This window comes from Globicephala melas, chromosome 5 (assembly GCF_963455315.2).
Source record: "Globicephala melas chromosome 5, mGloMel1.2, whole genome shotgun sequence".
Taxonomy (NCBI): Eukaryota; Metazoa; Chordata; class Mammalia; order Artiodactyla; family Delphinidae; genus Globicephala; species Globicephala melas.
Genome location: NC_083318.1, coordinates 91,129,441 through 91,146,653, shown reverse-complemented (window position 1 = coordinate 91,146,653; position 17,213 = coordinate 91,129,441). Strand labels below are relative to the sequence as shown.

General features: G+C 36.4%; 1 protein-coding gene across 10 annotated transcripts in view; it reads left to right on the top strand.

Moving 5' to 3' along the window:
- The window catches only part of ANKRD17 (ankyrin repeat domain 17), a 161,769-nt gene that overhangs the window by 130,670 nt on the left and 13,886 nt on the right, over positions 1-17,213 (top strand). For 9 of the 10 annotated variants that reach the window (XM_030877833.3, XM_030877832.3, XM_030877831.3 and 6 more), the window contains 6 exons: positions 1,026-1,197; positions 2,328-2,775; positions 3,435-3,590; positions 5,449-5,598; positions 6,952-8,588; positions 15,067-15,264. In XM_030877833.3, coding sequence (XP_030733693.1) covers positions 1,026-1,197; positions 2,328-2,775; positions 3,435-3,590; positions 5,449-5,598; positions 6,952-8,588; positions 15,067-15,264 — 2,761 coding nt within the window. The remainder of the gene's footprint in view (positions 1-1,025; positions 1,198-2,327; positions 2,776-3,434; positions 3,591-5,448; positions 5,599-6,951; positions 8,589-15,066; positions 15,265-17,213) is intronic. The other variant, XM_030877835.3, reaches the window with a different exon arrangement.

Genomic DNA, 17,213 nt, shown 5'->3' with positions numbered 1-17,213 from the left:
TGCAAACAAAAGAGTTTGTAGATGATTTTACCATTTTATGAGCCAAAGAGGAAAATTCAGTAGTTAAAATAGCTTATTAAGAGATGTTATTGGACTTTAAAACTTATTCCTAGTTTTTTTGACTGTGAAAGTAATATGTATCCAGTTTAACAAATAGAAACAATGTACAGTTATATAAAGTAAAATTGAAAGTCACCATCTTTCTGCTACTTCTTGTCCAAGCCCATGCTCTAGAGGTAATCACTAGTAAACCTTTGATTTGTATCCTGGATAGATTCACATAAAGCACCGCCCCCGCCCCCCGCCCGCCCCCCCCCCCACCTAATGAGATCATTAGTTTGCAATTTGCCTTTTTTTTCCTAGCAAATGTAAATTGTGAGCATTTTCCCAGGTATACATTTATAACTTTTAATGGTTGCCTAGTATTCTGTGAATATATACTGTTGTTAACTTCTCCCCACCCCATGGCTTTACCTAGCTTCCATTTACTAGTATTGTAATCAACTTTGCAATGGAAAGTATTGAGCCTATATTTTTCCACTAGAGGTAGTCATTTTATAGAATATATTCTTAGGATAAGCACTTTGTAATTTTCATAGGAGGCTTTCAAATTACCTTTCTAAAAATGTTAATGTTTATACTGACAGCAGTGTAGGGAAGAATTCATTTTCCCAAACTTTTGCTAGCTGATATCCTTTTTAATTTTCCCAAATTAATGAACAAAACATGGTAGCTTGTTATTTTAATTTATATTTCCATAGTGATTATGAAGTTATGTATATCTTTATCATTCATCCATTTTGAAATTAGGTTGTCTTTATCATTAATTTGATCTTGACATTTAAAAATATTATTTTCTCTTTACAGTGATTTGAGTATGATCTTGATCAAACAATGAATTGAACTAAGATGACTTTGAATTGTATGGTATCCCAGTACCCTTAATGATAAAATGACATTATGTGACAACTTTTTTCCAAGGTAAATTCCAGTGTTATAATTCTGTTTTATTGATTCTTTAACAGTTAAGGGAAGAAAGCCGGAGGCTGGCTTTGGCTGCAAAAAGAGAAAAGAGAAAGGAGAAGAGAAGAAAGAAAAAAGAAGAACAAAGAAGAAAACTAGAAGAGATTGAAGCCAAAAATAAAGAAAACTTTGAACTCCAAGCTGCTCAAGAAAAAGAAAAGCATAAAGTTGAAGGTATTTTCTCTAAACCATCTAATTTGTTTCATGTAATACATTCTACTCAAAATTATATTTCCTTAAATATCAGTAACTTAAGGCGAAAAAAGGTCTCTACGTTATTAAGGCATAAAGTATTCATATGCTATTTTCATTTTTTGACTTCTTCCCAGCTTTTTATTATAAAGAATTTCAAACCTACACACAAGTTGAAAGAATAATGAAACAAACACCTGAAATGCCCTTCACCTAATTTAAAAATAAACATTTTACTGTATTTGCTTTATCTTTTTCTCTAAATATACATACATAGTTTTTTCCTAAGCCGTCTGAAAGTAAATTGCAGACATCTGACATTGCACCTATAAAACATCAGCACACATTCAAGGAATGACATTTGCTTACATAATTGCAATACCATTTATAATACCTTAAAAAATTAACAGTAATTCCATAATTTCATCTACAGCCAAGACCATATTCAGATTTTTCTTAAATGAGGGAATTATTTTTAACTAGGTTCTAAATAAAAAATTATTTGAGATGAGGATATTGTTAGAAAGAACCATTGTCATTAAACCAATGTGTGTGTGTGTTAATTTCCCCCTCCTCCAGCCTTTTATTTTAAAAAATTTCAAACTACAGAAAAGTTTAAGGATTAGTATAATGAACACCTGTAAGTCACCTAGATTCATATAACATTTTGGCACATTTGTTTATCTTTTTTCCTCTCTCTTTTTTTGAATAGTCTTATATATGTTGTACACATCATACGAAATTACCCCTAAATACTTGAGCAGTGTTTCCCAGAAAAAGAACATTATTTTACATAACCACAATAACATTATTACACTTAAGAAATTTAATAATTATGTAATAATATGTAATATACGGTACATATTCATATTTCCCAAAGTGTCCCCAAAATATTTTTTATAACTGCCTACTATGCGTTGTTTAGAACTTAGGGACAGAGAGAATAGATCAATCTTATCCATCTCATTACCAGTGAATGCTGGAATGACTGATAATTTTATATCTAATAGTAGTAGTAAAGTAAATTCAGCATTTATTTTTGTCGAGTGCTTAAATCTAAATATATGCCAAGAACGCTAGAACTTGCTAATTCAGTATTGCTACTTCTACAGATGAGCCTGAAGTCTTGACAGAGCCTCCAAGTGCCACAACCACTACTACCATAGGTATATCTGCAACCTGGACCACTTTGGCAGGTTCCCATGGTAAAAGAAACAATACCATAACTACAACCAGTTCAAAGAGGAAAAACAGGAAAAATAAAATTACTCCAGAAAATGTTCAAATTATATTTGATGATCCACTACCAATCTCATACAGTCAGCCAGAGAAGGTGAATGGAGAGTCCAAGAGCAGCAGTACCAGCGAGAGTGGAGACAGTGATAACATGAGAATTTCCAGTTGCAGTGATGAAAGTAGTAACAGCAACAGCAGCCGAAAGAGTGACAATCATTCACCTGCTATGGTCACCACCACTGTGACCAGCAAGAAGCAGCCATCAGTTCTGGTTACATTTCCAAAGGAGGAGAGAAAATCTGTTTCTGGCAAGGCTTCAATAAAGTTAGTTCCAATTTTCATTTTCATGATTTATAGTATCATTATGAAACACTTTCTTGCTGAATTGTTTAGTAAAGCAGGCAGATGAACAACTGACAAAATAAGGGTTTGTCTTTGTTCTAAAGAAGGCATGATTTCATTTGAATTAAAGAATTACTGTAGGGCTTCCCTGGTGGCACAGTGGTTGAGAGTCTGCCTGCCGATGCAGGGGACACGGGTTCGTGCCCCGGTCCGGGAAGATCCCACATGCCGCGGAGCGGCTGGGCCTGTGAGCCATGGCCACTGAGCCTGCGCGTCCGGAGCCTGTGCTCCGCAGTGGGAGAGGCCACAACAGTGAGAGGCCCGTGTACCACAAAAAAAAAAAAAGAATTACTGTGTAATTTCTTCATTTTGGTTGTTAAACTTAACCCATGAAAAGTATTAATTATGGTTTCTCAGGGATTATTATTGTATTTCAGTTCTGCTAAATTTGACCTCTAGATAATATCTTCTTAAAATTGGCCCTTCATATTATGCTAAGTATTGAAAAGTGAAAAATAAATTTCTCATTTATTCATCATAGTATTCTTAAAATAAAGAATATAGTCATGTAGTAGATTGCCTTTATCATTAAAAATTCTACATCTCTTCTATATTTAATGTGTTTTTCCTCCCTGTTAAAGATTGTCAGAGACTATCAGTGAAGTGACCAGTAATTCTCTTTCCACTTGCACAAAATCTGGTCCATCTCCCCTTTCCTCTCCAAATGGGAAATTAACAGTAGCAAGTCCTAAGCGTGGACAAAAGAGGGAAGAAGGATGGAAAGAAGTTGTAAGAAGGTGACTGATTATTTCTTTGATTGTTTTTCTCATTTTTATATGTGCTCTATTTCACAATGAAGCATAGTTTACCTTACAGTTAAATTCCCCTAACTCTTCCAGAGGTTGCAAACAAACTGGTGGCCCAAGGCTGCATCTGGCCAACAGAGATGACGTATACTATATTTTAGATGGAAAAAAAAAGTGTATGTTAACACTTTTAAAATTGAGAAATTTTACATAAAAAGTTAGATCATTGTGGTGTCTGCTTGACCCCCATAGGTATTGGTATTTGGTAGTGAGCTAATTTATTCAAGGTGATAGATTGTCTTGTTCGGCTTTGTAACCTCAGAGCCCACTATGTAGTGTCTACTGCATACTTGTAAATGTTTGGAGAATGAATTAAATATTGGTTTTAAACTATTCTTCAAATCATAGGATACCTTTATTTCCGGGGTTTTAGGACTAAAATATTTTGCTTGGAATTTTTAAATAATATGTATTAAAAAGTAAAACAACATCCCAGAAACTAAAAGGTGGTAAGATACCACAGACCTAGAAAGGATGTGATCCATTATAAATCTTTGATAACCTATTTTAAGGAACTCTCCAGAAATTCCATCAAAAAAATTAAACTTTTGATTGTTTTAAAACAAAATCTGTAGTGAACCAAGCTTATTACTGTTAATCTCAAGATGTACTGTACATTTTTTATCTTATTTTGGGCCAACACTTCCCCTCAACCCCCATCTCTATCTTTATCTCTTTCTCTGTCTCACACACATTCTTTTGAACTAACTGAAATCACAACATCAGAATACTTTCTGTACAAAAATAAGAGAATTCAGTTTTCCTGCATGTATTTTATATTGTAGTATGCAAGCAAATTCTTAACTAAATTAAAATAATGATCACTGACTGATTATTATGTTCTTTAGGGAAAAAGGAATTATCAAGTAACTTAGTTATGTATACAAAAGGGCAGGGATCATACCTTACCATTTAAAAACCGTATAATTTCATATTTAATCTATTCTAAATAAATAATTTACTTATTCATTGAAGCACAGTTGGCTCCTTTTTATTGAGAGTTATACTGTTTTTCTTTTAGAAGTATTCTTTAATTTAGACTTCTCAGAAATTTATATCTACCTTTCCTGAATCTGAATGTTTAAAATTGTAATGTAATTTTGTAGGTGTTAGGTGGGTTTTGCTTTTTTGGAATTCCAGCAGGCTTTTCTCTTTCCTCACACAACTAAACGTCCCTTAGCAAGTTTCCATATTTGTGGATAATCATTTTAATGACTCTAGAAGAATGCAGGGCAACAATGAATTAATTTTTAGTATCATCCTTTCAGTTATATATTAGGGAATAAAAACAAGAATATGAGTCAAACACCCAAAGGTACCCACAAGAAGCCTTTCTTGACTCCTTGGGGTAGATTAGATGCCCCAACCAATGTGTCTTTATGATACCCTATTAGAGCTCTTACAACATCGTGTTGTAGTTTTCTTACTTGGTTTCTACATAGTCAGTATATGTAGGCAGGAACCCCTGTCTTTTATTTGCCATTAGTATTTGCATTAACACGCGTATATCTACATGTATGTGCGTCACAGATATTAATGAAGGACGAAAGTCAAAAAAGCAAAGTTTTTGGTAATGAGATGAGAAGCTGTGGTAAAGCTCACTCTCTCTTTCTTTCTCTTTTCTGTGGCTCTTAGTTGCCCTTTATCACTTAGAGTGAGAGTAGGTAGAAGAGGCTTATTCGACAATATTCTGCATTTACAGAAACATATTTTAGTAATAATTCTTATTTTAATTACAACCACTGATAATTATGATTTATCTTAATTTATTTTTGCAACTGTTAAACAGGTCAAAGAAAGTATCTGTTCCATCAACTGTGATATCCAGAGTGATTGGAAGAGGAGGCTGTAACATTAATGCTATTCGGGAGTTCACTGGTGCACACATAGATATTGATAAGCAGAAAGACAAGACAGGAGACCGGATAATAACTATAAGGCAAAATTTTGTCTCTTACGATTTTTTTCTTTTGTATTTTTTTGCACTAGAGCTTAATTATCAATATATATAAGCATTTGAGTTTTCAATGGAACTTTGTATTTAATAGCATACTTTTTAAAATGGGAATTTGATTCGTGTTTAAGATAACCTTTACAGGTTTTTTTTTTCTTATTTATATGCTCTTGTGAAGTATTTCAAAGGGCTTTAAAGGAATTTTTCTTTTGTGTGTGTATGGCAAAGGTTTGAATAATATTTTCCTTATATAAACTTGTAATACGACATTCTTAAACACTTTTTAAGAAGGAGTGGGTTTCTAACACATTCTAATCTGTAGTTTTCCATCTTTCTCTTAAATTAGCATTTGAGATTTGTTATTCTGAGATTGTATCCTTAGAATATGAGCTCAGTAATAGGTTTAAATCTGAAGTGGATATTTGTTTTAAATTGAATACTTGAACATGTCTGTGCCTGAATACCCTTAGAGTAAAGATGATATTCTAAGAAATCATAAATTTGGTTGTGAGAGACAGGTGCCCTTCCCAGTAATAGAAGGACAGATAGTTTTTTAGCCTGCCTCAAGAGGAAGGAAGCAATTAACCAGCTCTGTTTTGCACTTATCCCCTTCTCCTATCTTGTTTATCCCTCCCCTGGGATAGGTGTAGTCACAACTTGCCTTATCCAGAGAAGAGGGGAAGTAGATACCCTTTATAAGTAATTTTCCTCTTAGGGTCTCCATAAGGCTTTCCTTTCAATCAAATATTTTCCTGAACATCCAAGACTGGGGTTTGACCTTATGGCCATTGTTGTAATTATCAGGATTCTTCTCTCATTTTGAGACATCTGTCCAAAAGAGTTATAATAATCACTCTACTAATAGAGAAACCACTAATAAATATAAATGGGGTCATCTTAGCTACCAGGATTTAAAATAAAATACTATTTTCTTAGTGGTATTATTTTTCTTGCTTATTTGTACTGCTTTTAATATTGATCAGCTGTTCAACTTCATGGTAACAATATGGATTACGTAGGATTTTAAGTGCAGTGCTTTTCCTGTCTAGAATGTATTTCACAGTTGGAAGATGATTGTTTAGTCTGAGGAAACAATAGTGAAATTAAATTTTTGGGAAAAGAAATCATTTACTTTTCCTTTGAAAAATATAGTGGTGTGTCAGGAGAGTTTATTGCTTTGTTTGCATAATACCTCAAAAATAGTCAGAAAATTGCTTCTTAACTTTTATCTGTTCTCTGTATGTGTGTACATACACATACACACATGAATTAATTTAGGCTTTACATATTAAAAAGGGGAAATTGGACCTAATTTTTTTTTTTTTTGTCAACTTATAGGGGTGGCACTGAATCAACAAGACAAGCAACTCAGTTGATCAATGCTCTGATCAAGGATCCAGACAAAGAAATTGATGAACTTATTCCAAAGAATCGTTTGAAAAGCTCCTCAGCAAATTCCAAAATTGGGTCATCAGCACCTACCACCACTGCTGCTAACAGTTCCTTAATGGGAATTAAAATGACGACTGTAGCTCTGTCATCAACATCTCAAACTGCCACAGCACTCACTGTGCCTGCAATTTCTTCTGCATCTACTCACAAAACCATTAAGAACCCAGTGAATAATGTGAGGCCTGGTTTTCCAGTTTCTCTTCCATTAGCATATCCTCCTCCACAGTTTGCACATGCTTTGCTTGCTGCTCAGACTTTCCAGCAGATCCGTCCACCAAGGTTGCCCATGACACACTTTGGAGGTACTTTTCCACCAGCTCAATCCACTTGGGGTCCTTTTCCTGTCAGGCCTTTGAGCCCTGCCAGAGCTACTAACTCGCCTAAGCCTCACATGGTGCCTCGCCATAGCAATCAGAATAGCAGTGGTTCTCAGGTGAATTCAGCAGGTTCTTTAACTTCAAGTCCAACAACTACAACCAGTTCATCAGCTTCAACGGTGCCTGGTACATCTACAAATGGCAGTCCAAGTTCACCTTCTGTTAGAAGGCAGCTTTTCGTCACAGTTGTGAAGACATCCAATGCCACCACAACAACAGTCACAACCACAGCAAGTAACAACAGCACTGCACCCACAAATGCCACATATCCTATGCCTACTGCCAAAGAACACTACCCAGTATCATCCCCATCTTCCCCATCACCACCAGCCCAGCCAGGAGGGGTTTCTAGAAACAGCCCTTTGGATTGTGGAACAGCATCTCCAAATAAAGGGGCATCTTCCTCTGAACAGGAAGCAGGTAGTCCACCAGTAGTAGAAACAACAAACAGTAGACCTCCAAACAGCAGCAGTTCTTCTGGGAGTTCATCAGTTCATTCTACTCAGCAGCAACCTCCGGGATCTGTTTCTCAGGAGCCAAGACCACCTCTTCAGCAGTCTCAGGTTCCTCCCCCGGAAGCTAGAATGACTGTTCCTCCTTTAGTAACAACAAGTTCTGCTCCAGTGGCGGTGCCTTCTACTGCCCCAGTGACTTACCCTATGCCTCAGACACAAATGGGATGCTCCCAGCCTCCGCCTAAAATGGAACCCCCTGCTATTAGACCACCCTCTCATGGCACAGCTGCCCCTCACAAGAATCCAGCTCCTGTGCAAAATTCATCTGTTGCAGTCCTCAGTGTCAATCACATTAAAAGACCTCACAGTGTTCCCTCTTCTGTCCAGCTACCTTCGACCTTAAGTACACAAAGTGCTTGTCAAAATTCAATACATCCAGCAAATAAGCCTATTGCTCCCAATTTCAGTGCCCCCTTACCATTTGGGCCCTTTAGCACATTGTTTGAAAATAGCCCTACTTCTGCTCATGCCTTCTGGGGAGGATCTGTTGTTTCATCTCAGTCAACACCAGAATCTATGCTATCAGGAAAATCCTCATATTTGCCAAATTCAGATCCTTTACATCAGTCTGATACTTCCAAAGCTCCAGGTTTTAGACCACCATTACAGAGACCTGCTCCAAGTCCCTCAGGTAAGTTTGTATTTTCTGACATTCTGCAGCTGCTCATTTATACAAATGATTTTGAAACTCTGGGTTATTTTCTAATACTTTTACTCTGTGACTGGGTCAGATAGACAGACAGTAGTACTAATTCAAATGCTATTGTATTGACTGTGTCTAGAATGGCATTATTATTTTTTAAATCTTTTTAGAAGCTGTAATGGATTTTTATCTTAAATTTACTATAAATAAGTTTATTCATCAGGTATATTTTTCTCTCTCAAAGTAAAGAAAAGGGGACTTCCTTGGTAGTCCAGTGGTTAAGACTCTACACTCCCAATGCAGGGGGCCCGGGTTCCATCCCTGGTCAGGGAAATAAATCCCACATGCCACAACTAAGACCAGGCGCAGCCAAATAAATAAATAAAAATATTTTAAAAATAAATAAATTTAAAAAGTCTCTTTTTTTTTTTTTTTTTTCCTGCGGTACGCGGGTCTCTCACTGTTGTGGCCTCTCCCGTTGCGGAGCACAGGCTCCGGATGCGCAGGCTTAGCGGCCATGGCTCACGGGCCCAGCCGCTCCATGGCATGTGGGATCTTCCCAGACCGGGGCACGAACCCGTATCCCCTGCATCAGCAGGCGGACTCTCAACCACTGCGCCACCAGGGAAGCCCCCATATTTTAATTTAATAAGATAATGCCATCAAAAGTTTGCTTTTAGTTCAAATAAAAAATTATTACCAAAGATTTTTAAAATTTGATTTCACTTCCGACTGTCTTTTTTGTTTTAAAAATAATGAGAAAAATATAGAGATACATAGTTCAAAAGGGTAGGCACTAACTATATGTGCTATTTAAATTTAATAAAATTAAAAATTCATCTCAGTCAAACTGCCCATTTTTAAAATTTTTTCCAGTTTTGTTGAGATGTAATTGATGTACATCACTGTATATGAGTTTAAGGTGTAGAGCGTAATGGTTTGACTTACGTACACTGTGAGATAATTGCGGCAGTAAATTTAGTTAGCATTCATCATCTCCTATAGATACAATTTTTTAAAAAAAAGAAAAAGGAAAAAATATTTTTCCTTGTGATGAGAGCTCTTAGGATTTAGTCTCTCTTAACAGCTTTCCTATGTATCATACAACAGTGTTAACTACCGTTACTATGTTGCACATTACATCCCTAATACTTACTTATCTTGTAACTGGAAGTTTGTACCTTTTGACCACCTTCCTCCAATTCCCCCACCCCACCCCACCTCCACCTCTAGTAACCACAAATCTGATCTCTTTTTCTATGAGTTTGTTTGTTTGAGATTCCACATATAAGTGAGATCATACAGTTTTTGTCTTTCTCTGTCTGACTTATTTTACTTAGCATAATGCCCTCATGGCCCATCCATTTTGTCAGAAATGGCAGGATTTCCTCGTGTTTTTTTGTGGTTTTTTTATGACTAAATAATATCCCATTGTGTGTGTGTATGTGTGTGGTATGTATACATATATGTATACATACCACAGCTTCTTTATCCATTCATCCATGGATGGATACTTAGGTTTTTTCCATGTCTTAGCTATCGTATATAATGCTGTTACGAACATGGAAGTGTAGGTATCTTTTTGAGTTAGTGTTTGTGTTTCTTTTGGATATAGTTCCAGAAGTGGAATTGCTGGATCATGTGGTAGTTCTATTTTTAGTTTTCTGAGGATCCCCCTTATTGTTTTCCATTGTGGCTGTAGGCTGGTCATATTTCAAGTGCTTCCTTGTTAAGCACATAATGGCTGGTAGCTGCAATATTGGAGAGCCCAGATACTGAACACATCTGTTAATATAAAAAGTGCTGTTAGACAGTGCTGATATCTAAAGAGGATCTAAAGATCTGGTTTTGAGTGACTGCTTTTTCTTTTTTAACTTTTTACTTTGAAATATTTTTAGATTTATAGAAGACTTCTTCTATAATTACCCCAATTTCCCCTAAGTAAACATTCTTACACCATATATTTATTAAAACTAAGAAATTAATATTGGTACAGTACAATTAACTGGACTACAGACTTTATTCAGATTCCACAGTTTTTCCAATAATGTTCTTTTTCTGTTGCAGTGTCCAGGATACCAAGTTGCATTTTGAGCTTTGTGGTTTTGTTGTTTTTTTTGTTTTTTTTTTTTGCGGTACGCGGGCCTCTCACTGTTGTGGCCTCTCCCGTTGCGGAGCACAGGCTCCGGACACGCAGGCTCAGCAGCCATGGCTCACAGGCCCAGCCGCTCCGCGGCATGTGGGATCTTCCTGGACTGGGGCACGAACCCGTGTCCCCTGCATCGGTAGGCGGACTCTCAACCACTGCGCCACCAGGGAAGCCCAAGCTTTGTGTTTTAATATGAATATTTCAAATAATTAAAGATAATTTCATTGAGTTATTTGTAGTGAGGTGGATGGACCTAGAGTCTGTCCTACAGAGTGAAGAAAGAGAAAAACAAATACTGTATGCTAAAAACAAATACTGTATGCACGTATATATAGAATTGGGAAAAAAATGTGGTTCTGTAGAACCTAGGGGCAGGACAGGAATAAAGACGTAGATGTAGAGAATGGACTTGAGGACACGGGGAGAGGGGAAGGGTAAGCTAGGACTAAGTGAGAGAGTGGCATGGACATATATACACTACCAAATGTAAAATAGATAGCTAGTGGGAAGCAGCCGCATAGCACAGGGAGATCAGCTCGGTGCTTTGTGACCACCTAGAGGGGTGGGATAGGGAGGGTGGGAGGGAGATGCAAGAGGAAAGAAATATGGGGAAATATGTATATGTACAGCTGATTCACTTGTTATAAAGCAGAAACTAACACACCATTGTAAAGCAGTTATACTCCGATAAAGATGTTAAGAAAAAGTCTACCATTAAAGCAATAATAAAATAAAAATAAAGATAATTTCATGCTAGAGATAGACAAACTATGGTCCATGTGCCAAGTATGGCATACTACCTGATTTTACATTTGTGGGTTTTTTTAATTGAGTTATAACAATTATGTAATATTTTAAAAAATTTTTTTAATTTTTAAAAAGAATAATATGTGACACAAAAAATAGTACATTCGGAACTTCCCTGGTTGTCTCGTGGTTAAGAATCCGCCTTCCAGTGCAGGGAATGTGGGTTCAGTCCCTGGTCGGGGAACTAAGATCCCACATGCCATGGGGCAACTAAGTCCTGGTGCTGCAGCTAGAGAGCCCACGCACTCTGGAGCCCGTGCGCCACAACTACAGAGAAGCCCACGTGCCACAGCTAAGACTCGATGCAGCCAAAAATAAATAAATAAATAATTTTAAAAAAATAAAATAGTGCATTCAAATTTCAGTGTTCATAAATAAAAGTTTTATTGAAATACATCTATGCCCATTCATTTACATATTGTGTTATGGCTGCTTCCATGCTCTGCTGACAGCCTAAAAATATTTATTATTTAGCCCTTTACAGAAAGGTTGCCAACTTGTTATGTGTTATTGAAGAGATGACATTCTGGGACTAAAAATTTCTAAATAGAATGGAAACTGATTGTTATTTTTACCTATTTCTATAACACATAAATATAATGTAAAGAACATGGTCAGTAAATATTTCCTTGCTGGGGGTTGATTGAAATATTTTCATGTACTTTCAAAAACACTTTCTCTTAATACTAAATAGAATCAATATAATTTGGTTGTAAAAGCTTCATATGCTAATTAGTACATTGGAAATGCTTTTACTTTTTTCATTTTTTTATTTTTAAAAAAGTTGTATTGGAGTGTGGTTGATTTACAGTGTTATGTTAGTTTCAGGTTACAGCAAAGTGAATCAGTTATACATATATCCACTCTTTTTTGGATTCTTTTCCCATATAGGCCATAACAGAGCATTGAATAGAGTTCCCTGTGCTATATAGTAGGTTCTTATTAGTTATCTATTTTATGTCTAATAGTGTGTATATGTCAATTCCAATCTCTCAATTTGTCCCTCCCTGCCCCTTACCCCCTGGTAACTGTAAGTTTGTTCTCTACATCTGTAACTCTATTTCTGTTTCATAGATAAGTTCATTTGTACTCTTTTTTTAGATTCCACATATAAGCAGTATATGATATTTGTCTTTCTCTGTCTGACTTCACTCAGTATGACAATCTCTAGGTTCATTGATGTTGCTGCAAATGGCATTATTTCGTTCTTTTTTTATGGCTGAGTAATATTCCATTGTATATATGTACCACATCTTTGCCCATTCCTCCATTGATGGACATTTAGGTTTGCTTCCATATCCTGGCTGTTGTAAACAGTGCTGCAGTGAACATTGGGGTGTGTGTATCTTTTCAAATTACGGTTTTCTCTGGATACATGCCCAGGAGTGGGATTGCTGAATCATATGGTAGCTCTGCTTTTAGTTTTTTAAGGAACCTCCATACTGTTCTCCATAGTGGCTGTACCAATTTACATTCCCACCAACAGCGTAGGCCAGTTCCATTTTCTCCACACCCTCTCCAGCATTTATTGTTCGTAGATTTTTTGATGATGACCATTCTGACCGGTATGAGGTGATACCACATTGTAGTTTTGGTTTACATTTCTCTAATAATTAGTGATGTTGAGCATTTTTTCATGTGATTTTAGCCATCTGTATGTCTTCTTTGAAGAAATGTCTATTTAGATCTTCTGCCCATTTTTTGATTGGGTTGTTTGTTTTTTTTGATATTGAGCTGCATGAGCTGTTTGTATATTTTGGGGATTAATTGGAAATGCTTTTATATTTCATTTTTGTAGAGTTGGAATTTAGTGAAAATACTTCACTTTTCAAAAAATGTGAAATCTAGGTAATGTGTTAAGAAATACTAAAATTAAGATTTAGAGAAAAATAAATAAATTCTTGTTTTGTGGAAAAGTATAGAAAAAAGCCGTGCTATATCGGGAGGTAAGGTTTTGGGGTGTACAGTTGATTGGAGCCAAAATTAGCAATGAAGTTTAACTTAAGAGTCTATCAGAGGGAAGTATTAGATTCAGGTCAACATAGGCATGTTTGCCTTTACAGCTATACCACTATTTCTACACCCTAGAAATTAACATTAATTCAGTAATAGCACCCAATATGTAGTACCATCATCCCAAATATACCCTTTATGCCTGTATGTTTCTTTTTTTTCTCCTTTTGATCCAACCAATGAAGATTCACACATTGCTTTTGGCTATTATGTCTCTTTGATCTCCCACAGTCTAAAACATCTCACCACCTTCTTTTGTTCTTCTTGACATTGAATCCTTTGAAGAGTCCAGTTGTACTGAAGAATGTCCTGCATTTCAGATTGACCTATTTTCTCAATCTGTGGTTACATTCTGGTTAAACATTTCTAGCAGGAACATCAGATAGGTAATGTTTGAATCTCACACTGCATTGTATCAGGAGGCACTCAGTGACAGATTGTCCTTCTCTTATCTATGGAAAGCATGGCCACTTAGTTAAGATGCTGATTGTCAGATCTCTCTATTATAAAAGTATAGCTACAGGGGCTTCCCTGGTGGCACAGTGGTTGAGAGCCCACCTGCCGATGCAGGGGACACGGGTTCGTGCCCCGGTCCGGGAAGATCCCACATGCCGCGGAGCGGCTGGGCCTGTGAGCCATGGCCACTGAGCCTGCACGTCCAGAGCCTGTGCTCCGCAACAGGAGAGGCCACAACAGTGAGAGGCCCGCGTACCACCAAAAAAAAAAAAAAAAAGTATAGCTACAATCTTTTTTTTTCTCCTATAGTTTTTTTTTGGTTTGTTTTTAGTTTTGTGGGGTTTTTTCGGTTTTGTTTTTGTTTTTCTATTTTAGTAGCACTCTTAAGTTCACAGCAAAATTGAGAGAAAAGTACAGGGGTTTTCCATATACCCCCTGCCTTCACACAGGCATAGCCTCCTTTATTACTACATCCCACTTCAGAATGGTATTTTTGTTACAGTTGATGAACCTACAGTCACACATCCTTATCAAAGTCTGTAGTTTACATGGGGTTCATTCTTGGTGCTGTACATTCTGTGGGTTTGAACAAAAGTCTAGTATAGTAACCATTATACTATCATCCAGAGTATTTTCAGTGCCTTAAAAATCCTTTGTGGTTTGCCTACTCATCCCTCCCTTCCCCATACGTTTTTAAAGGTAAAATTTTATACAACTCCTTGGCCACTAAACCTATTTAAATTCTAGTGTTAATATTAAATCTATATGTATTCTATAATAAGTAATAAAATGTCAGAATTAAAATTAAATGTAAAATGTTTTCCTTGGTAATTTCTTTTTCATAGCTATATTTAGGAAATAAAGGGGGAAATAATGAGTGGAATAATGAGTGGAATGACTGGAAGAAGTAAGCAAGGAGAAATTTTTTTAATAATCTAAAATATTTTTGGATATATTAGGGACCTCTTGGAATTTTAGGTTTTTCTAATTATATCTCCTAGGGGTAACTATTATAAATTATGATTATCTTCTACATTATAGGTATTGTCAATATGGACTCACCATATGGTTCTGTAACACCTTCTTCTACACATTTGGGAAACTTTGCCTCAAACCTTTCAGGAGGTCAAATGTATGGACCTGGGGCACCCCTTGGAGGAGCACCCACAGCTGCTAACTTTAACAGACAACATTTTTCCCCACTTAGTTTGTTGACTCCATGTTCATCAGCATCAAATGGTGAGTAATATACACTGTAGTTCCAGAGGAAGAGTTTGTCTGTATGTTCCCTTAGAAAACAAAAGGTTTTGGGTTTCCCTAATGGCACAGTGGTTGAGAGTCCGCCTGCCGATGCAGGGGACATGGGTTCGTGCCCTGGTCCGGGAAGATTCCACATGCCGTGGAGCGGCTGGTCCCGTGAGCCGTGGCCGCTGAACCTACGCGTCCGGAGCCTGTGCTCCGCAACGGGAGAGGCCACAACAGTGAGAGGCCCGCATACCACAAAAAAATCCTCAAAAAAAAAAAGGTTTTAAGTTTTTCAAAGTTTGGAGTCTTTAAGTTTTAAATCTCTTAATAATTTAATTTCTATAAAAATGTAATTTGTATTCATGGCAATCTGAAATCAGGAGGAATTTAAATAGAATTTCCAGGTTTTTAAAGTATTAGAATCAACTTCGGCTCTATCAAACCTAGCATATTATATTGAAGTTAATTTCTAAGAGGGATCATTTTTTGAGAATAAAAAATCTTGTTGTATCATCTATTGATACACATTTACTTTCAGGTTTGAGAATATAGCTTCCAAGAAGAAAGATTTGTAGCCTTAAAAGTAGTATAAATATAATGTTCTTTTGGTCTACCTTTAAATCTCATCTATTACATAAATAATACAACTGATTTCACATTACCAGATATGTGATTTTAACTGTAGTCAGACTTTGAAGCAGTGATCAGATTTTTCAGACCAAGGAAGATCATTCATCATTAGGGAATTCAACTCACATTAAGAGAATTCCATAGTGAGGCTATTATTTGTGGTTATTTATTTATTTAGCAAGGATAAAGGCATCAAATTGCTTTCACCTTGAGGAAATTTTAATAAGAATCCATTTTTTTTTAAACTACCAAATTTCTTCTAACAGTGTTAGAGCCCAGTTAATAGAGACTGGTTAACTGAATGAAAGAGTAAAAAAATATTAGTATTTGAGAGATGCATATCAAAGTACATTGCCAGTGAAAGCATGAACTAAGGTGTAGCATATAGTGAATTTACATATTTATAGTTTTTCTTGTGTTTGTCAAATAACAAGGACTGTCACTTGGAATATTAATTATCCTTGTACAGGTGTCCCTAAGTGAAAAGAAGTGGTTTAAGAAAGAATTCAAAGTGACTGTGATAAAAACATGCCAGAAACAAAGTGAGAAGTATGAAAATAAAGTACGAATGTAAGAAGAAAAAAAATTTACAGCAGTTCTCATTGAGGATACTTTACCCATCTTTGAAGATAAAGTGAATATACTATAACATAGCTACTTAGCCTGGCTTATCTAAACTAAGCTATTAACAGAACACTGAAACTAAATATAACTCTAAGGAATAACTGATTATGACATTTAAGTCTTACTATCTGGCTTATAAGGAAAGGTTATAGCCTCAGTTATTTAAAGCTGTATTCAATGCAACATAAATTTCTGTGTACTAGAGGAATATGGATATTTGTCTTATTTATTTAGTTTATTATAAGGAAGATTGATAGGTATATATTGAATGGAAGATAATTCACTCTGTATTAAAAATTGGCCTGGGCCTTCCTGGTGGCACAGTGATTAAGAATCCGCCTGCCAATGCAGGGGACACGGGTTCGAGCTCTGGTCCGGGAAGATCCCACATGCTGCGGAGCAACTAAGCCCGTGCACCACAACTACTGAGCCTGTGCTCTAGAGCCCGTGAGCCACAACTACTGAAGTCCACGTGCCTAGAGCCCATGCTCTGCAACAAGAGAAGCCAACGCAATGAGAAGCCTGCACACTGCAACCAAGAGTAGCCTTGCTTGCCGCAGCTAGAGAAATAGAGAAAGCCTGCACACAGCAATGAAGACCCAACACAGCCAAAAATAAATAAATAAATAAATTTATTTATTTATTTATTTAAAAAGTTGGCCAAAAAAGGGGGGGGGGAATTCCCTGGC